The 5,894-nt window shown below is 50.8% G+C and overlaps 1 protein-coding gene across 1 annotated transcript; it reads right to left on the bottom strand.

The window, feature by feature from the left end:
- Positions 1–2,760: 2,760 nt before the first annotated feature.
- POU3F3 (POU class 3 homeobox 3) lies at positions 2,761–4,136 on the bottom strand. Its single transcript, XM_032226892.1, has one exon. The coding sequence runs from the start codon at positions 4,134–4,136 to the stop codon at positions 2,805–2,807; it is 1,332 nt and encodes a 443-aa protein (XP_032082783.1). The 3' UTR covers positions 2,761–2,804.
- Positions 4,137–5,894: the final 1,758 nt, after the last annotated feature.

The raw sequence follows: 5,894 nt of genomic DNA, 5'->3' as shown, positions 1-5,894 counted from the left end.
ACACTAATCTTACCAAGGTCTCTTCCATCCTTTTCAGGATGTTGCCAAAGTCAACAAGCATGTGGTACCGTATTTACCAGTTTAATTTGAAATTAAAACAATGCCTTTTAGGGTATTGGTGTCAAAACTTACTGGAAAAAAATAACATTCGTTATTTGTTTTAAACATTTATCAAATTAAAGAAATGGGGCTAGCAATCTGTTAAAACCTTAGGTTGACCATCACTTTTAGATTTCTGCTTCTGTTTGGAGGGGCAGCAGAACACACATTTACATTATTGCAAACATGGGATTCAAACTTCAAACCTGTTCTAGCTTCTTTGTGTAATAACAAACAGGATAACCAGCATGTTAGTGGTACATCGACCAATATCCTCAGTATCACCAAAATTCACATTAATTATAATATAAGACTAATGTAAAATGTGGAAGAAGGGGGCACTATCTCTAATGCATCTTCACCCATGTCACCTCCCAAACATTTCTCTAAAGCAATACAACAATTATAATCTATCAGAACTCTAATTAAAGTTCTGGGTGTTTTCTTCTTTCTCCTTATTCATATGTATATATTCAGAAGTATCATTTGTTAAATTATGATGGTGATAAATTAAATAAAAAGTTATACACACCACAATGTATTGAAATAATATTTTCTCGGGGAAACCGCACTTTACGGGTTATATTGCAAACGGAGGACTGGGGCATTATATAGATAGCTTATCATCTGGGATTACTGTGCTAAACTTATTCCTTAAAAAGGAATTGAACAATGGCTTTCTCTTCTAAAGTCTTGCTTTATCAATCCAATACACACTCTCGATGCATTGATCTAGAAATACTGTATAACTACCTACGGATTTATTAGGAGTGGAACTACTTCCAAATGGCTAATTTCACCAGTACTGGTGAAGAAGAAAGGATTCTCTCCCTCTTCTGTCAAAATATCATCAAAAGCTACAGAAAACAGTTTGGTTCTATTTTTGATTCCGTCATTTAAAAGGTTTTCAGTATTTTCTTAAGACAATTTACTGGACACATTTTTTAATGTATCAGACAAAAGACTATTTCATTCTAACAAATTTATTTTCTCAATCAGCTCTTACGGAATCACTACTCAAATTAAATTACAATCAAATTATCACATCAAAAGATACCCTTATTACCTAATAGCTGTCCATATTTTTTTTCCATTTTATTTTTGTAAATTTGTGCTCGTTTGAAAAAAACACGTAATACAAGATCTGGGGAAAAAATAAATTACCGTTTTGCAGTAGTTCATAGGTATTCTGAATAAAATATTAAAAGAAGTCATTTAATGAAAATATAAAGCAAATTTTTTTAGATCAACAATGGATCTAAACATTTCTCTATTGCTGTCTTTTTTCTTTTTTCTTTGTTTGTTGAAAAGTCTGTTTATTAAAACCTACCAAAAACACTGCGAGGAAATGGCAGTATTATAGAATCACTTCCACAGCACCCATTCAAGCAAGTTGGCAACGGATTTAGGAGAGAAGTTCAGATAAGTGCAGTTGCAGATGCCCAGTTGCTTTTTAAATCCCTTTATCTGAATTAGTCCAAAAATAAAAAATATTAATAAAAAAATTATCAGTGAGATTTTTAAAAATTAATCTTCCAGGGTGATAGGCAGCCATCAGAAGCATAATTTTGACAGCCCCTGAATTATTCCTTTTATGTCACTGTTTTTCTTAATTCATGCAAAATTCTTCTATGGAGCTCCAACTTTAAGGACCAACAACCTTGCTTTGCTTTCCCCACTCCAACCCCTCCCGAAAGTAAGAGCCCTTCCCCCCATTTTTTCTTTTCAGGGTCAGCTTTCCACTTGCCGTGTTTCTTTCTTTCTTTATCTCCTCCCTCCCTCCTCTCTCTTTCTCATTGTGAATAAATTCGCTTTCCTATCCTGACTGCTTATTTTTTTAACTCTTGAGTGCATTATTTCCCCATTTTCCTTATCTAAAGAGACTGTCACCTCCCCTCCCCCCATTTTGCAGAATATCACCCTTCTCAAGTGGATTCCTGCCCTGCACCAATAATTAATGTAGTTTGGCCAATAATAACTAAGTTCTGGGAAGCAGCTAATGTTTGTTACTGGTTTTGTTCCTGATGCGGCTTTACATCTCTAACTTTTCGCGTGTATTTTTTTAAAAAAATGCCTGTCTGTGTTTATACGTGCACGTGTTTGAGCTGGAGAGAAAAGTTTCAGGAATTTCACAGGACAGTCCTAATGGTGAGTGCGGTAGCAGGTGGGTGAGGCTAGGAAATGACGAAGGAGAAGAGAAAGGTAGGGGCAGATAATAGAAGTAGGGGATAGTGCTTGTTTTGTCGCTGCCTGAAGGCAACAACACAGGACGTAATTTAGATTTTGTTGTAGAATGCTACCCAAAAGAAAAGAAAAAGAAAAAGTATCAATTTTTGGTCTGTCTGGGTTTCCATCACGATGTTTTCTCCATGCTGAGATGGAATTCCCACCGCTGGGCTGGACTTCTCCAAATGTTTCTGATACAGAGACGGGTAAAAAGAATGGGGGTCGGGGAACCGAACACAAACGTGGGCTGCAGGTGTCTGGTCGTGTTTTTGTTTTCCTGTTTGCCTCCCTTCTCCATCTCCCTCCCCTCCCCCACCCGGACTGCCCACCAGCGCGGTGCTTGCCTCCCTCTCTCGGTCTCCTCTCCTTCTCCTCTCGCCCCCCCTCCTCTCTCTCTCTCTCTCTCTCTCTCTCTCTCTAATAACTCCTCTCACTTTTGTGACGACGACTCTGTCTCTCTGACTGTCTTTCTGTCTCTTTCACTGCACGCTCGCCTGAAGTCCGTGGTGCGGGGGCGGCGTGTCGGAGCTGACGTTGCCGACCTGGGAGTAGACATCGTCGGGCGTCTGCTGCTGGATCCCAGGAGGGGTCATCCGCTTCTCTTTCTGCCTTCGATTGCAAAACCAAACCCTGACCACTTCCTTCTCCAGCTGCAGGCTGTCCGCTAGGTTCGTAATCTCCTGGGCGGAGGGCTTGGGGCATTTCAGAAAGTGGCTCTCCAAAGCCCCCTTGACACTCACCTCGATGGAGGTCCGCTTCTTCCTCTTCCTGCCCTGCGCGGCGATCTTGTCGATGCTAGTCGGGCTGCCCGTGGACGAGTCGGCTTCCTCCAGCCACTTATTTAATAAGGGCTTGAGTTTGCACATGTTCTTGAAGCTGAGCTGGAGGGCCTCGAAGCGGCAGATGGTGGTTTGCGAGAAGACGTTGCCGTACAGGGTGCCCAGTGCCAAGCCCACGTCGGCCTGCGTGAAACCCAGCTTGATCCGGCGCTGCTTGAACTGCTTGGCGAACTGCTCCAGGTCGTCCGAGGTCGGCGTGTCCTCGTCCGAGTGCGGATCGTGGCTGTTCAGGCCGCCGGCCCCGCCGCCGCCGCCGTGGTGCTGGTGCGGGTGCGGATGGTGGTGGTGATGGTGGTGATGACCCGGGTGGTCGCCCAGCTCTGGCGTGTCGCCCCTCACCAAGCCCGGGTGCACCAGGCTCTGGCTGCCGGGCGGGGGGCTCAGCATACCATTGACCGTGAAGCCGCCGGGTTGCGAGTAGATGAGCGATTGCTGCTGCTGCTGGCTGGCCATGGAAGGCAAGTGGGCCGCCGTGGTGGAGCCCCAGTGGCTCTGGTGCGGGGGACCCAGGTGCGGCGGCGGGGGCCTGTGGTGCAGCGCCGCGCTCGAGTGCAGGTCGTCCCGCCCGCCGCCGCCGCCGCCACCCTTCACGTCGGGCTGCTGTTGCTGCTGCTGCGCCTGCTGCTGTTGGGGGCTGCCCGTCATGCCCACCGGGCTGCTGGACCAGGGCGAGCCGGCTTCTACGGCGGCGGCGGCGGCGGCAGCGGCGGCGGCGGCGGCGTGGGGCAGGGCTGTCACCCACTGGTGCGCGTGGCTCAGCATATGGCCGCCGTTGCTGGCCGCCATGGCGCCCTGCATGAAGTCACTCTGGACCATCTTCACGGAAGAAGGGTCGGTCCGGTAGCCCCCGCCGGACACCGAAGTGACGGCCACGCTGCCCGGCTGCATCCCCCCGGAGTCCGAATGGACGATGGAGCCCGCCGACAGGATGCTGTTGCTTGGCAGGTAGGGGTTAGACGCCGCCGTAGCCATCGCTGCTGTTGCTGCTGTTCTCCCCCCCCCTCCACTTCGCACTCCAGCCTCCGCAGCCAAGGAGCGTGGGAGGAGAATCCTCGTCTGCCCGCGCGCCCGGCCGGCACCGAGGCGAGATCCGCGCCGTGCGCACCTTCCTGGGCTCGCGGTTCCTTCTTCAGAAAAGGCAGCCCGACCCCAGCGCTTCCTCGGCTCCCTCCGAACAGTTCTTGCTATTTACCTGTCAGCAGCCGCCAGTATATTGCAGCGGAGGGGGGGGGCAGGGAGAAAGAGGGGAGCGAGAAAAAAGAGCGAAAACTAGGGGAGGGGGTCACCCCACAATAGCTCCCCCTTTGGCTTTCCTTTTCTCCCTCAGGAGCATAGTTCTCTGGCAGTTTCTAGGTTGTTGGTTGCTGTTGTTTTTCCCCTCTAGTAAAGTTTCTTTCTTTCCCTCCCGTTTTTCCTCTTGTAAGGCTTTGTACGGCGGTAAGTAAAACGCGGGTGGGCTCCTTTCTTTCGGCCGTCACGCGCACCCGCTCTCTCTCTCTCGCTCTCTCTCGCTCCTTCCACCGGTGCGGCTCGGCTCCTCGGATGGTCTCGCTCGCCTTCCTTTCCTCTTAACACACAAGTTTTGTTTTGTGTCCTAAGAAAACTTCTGGCGTGGCTGGCGGCGGAGGCGAAGCTGAGGAGACTGCATTGCTCAAAGTTGGCGTCCGGCTGAAGCGCCCGGGTCCCTTGGAAACAGGAGTCCTTTGGCAACCTTTTTACGAGAAGAGTCTGGAGAAGACATTTTCCTCGCCTTTTCTGCCTTCCCTCCTCCGGGATGCCTCTTTCTCCTCCTCCTCCTCTTTTCACATGGGGGAAGGAATCGCGGGCGAGGCGTTCTTTCTTCCTTTTTCTCCAAGCCAAATGAACCGAGGGAAAAAGTTTACAGTTTCTGATCCCCCTTTAATCGGGGCAGGACCCGGGGGGACGGGGGGGACGGAAGCGAGGCGGCGGTCCAGCGGCTGTGAGGGAATCGCCTGGGCGGGAAGAGATGTGCGGCGGCGTGCGCGCGTATAAGGTATCCTTAAGCCACTAACTCCAGTGGGGAAGTTGGCTGCCAGGTTCGCGAAGCGTTAGTGCTCCGGCGGTGCTGGAGTACAGCGGCTCAGCTCAGTAATGCTCTTCCCTCGTTGCCGCTGTTGGTGTGCTGCTGCTGCTGCTGCCGCCGCCGCCGCCTGCTCTCCTCCCCCTCCTCTCTTTCTCTTTCTCTCCCTCTGACAGTTCTCTTTCTCCGTCCCTCCCTCGCAGAGCAGGGACTGCCGAATGTTTACCCTCAGCCGAGAGCGCGCGCACCACCACCACACTTTCCCAAATACAAGGAAGTCGAGCGCGAGGGCCCCCGCTGATTGGCTACCCGCTGAGTGATTGACAGGCCCGGAATGACTGGCTCAGGACGCGAGGCCCCCCCTTCCGGCCGTTCCGATTGGTTGCTTTTTAATTTAGGCAAAGTGTCGTGGAGGCTGGAAACCTGCCCTACACCCCCCCACTCCCCCACCCAAGTCCCCCCAGCCTTGGTTTCTTCTCCCTAGCGCTGCCTCCCTCCCTCCCTCTCTCCTCTCGCTTCCCTCCTCCTTCCGAGGACCCACAACGTCTTAACTCTTGGAGCCCGGCGAATAAATCGGGAGTTTTCCCGGCTCTGAGCTGAGAAGAGGGAGGCGAGAGAAAGGCGGGAGGCTGATGGGGAGGGGGGGGGGGCGAGCCAACGAGAGGAAAGGAGGAGGAGGAGGATAAAGA

Source organism: Thamnophis elegans, chromosome 11, assembly GCF_009769535.1.
Source record: "Thamnophis elegans isolate rThaEle1 chromosome 11, rThaEle1.pri, whole genome shotgun sequence".
Lineage (NCBI taxonomy): Eukaryota > Metazoa > Chordata > Lepidosauria > Squamata > Colubridae > Thamnophis > Thamnophis elegans.
This window is presented reverse-complemented; position numbering and strand designations above follow the sequence as displayed.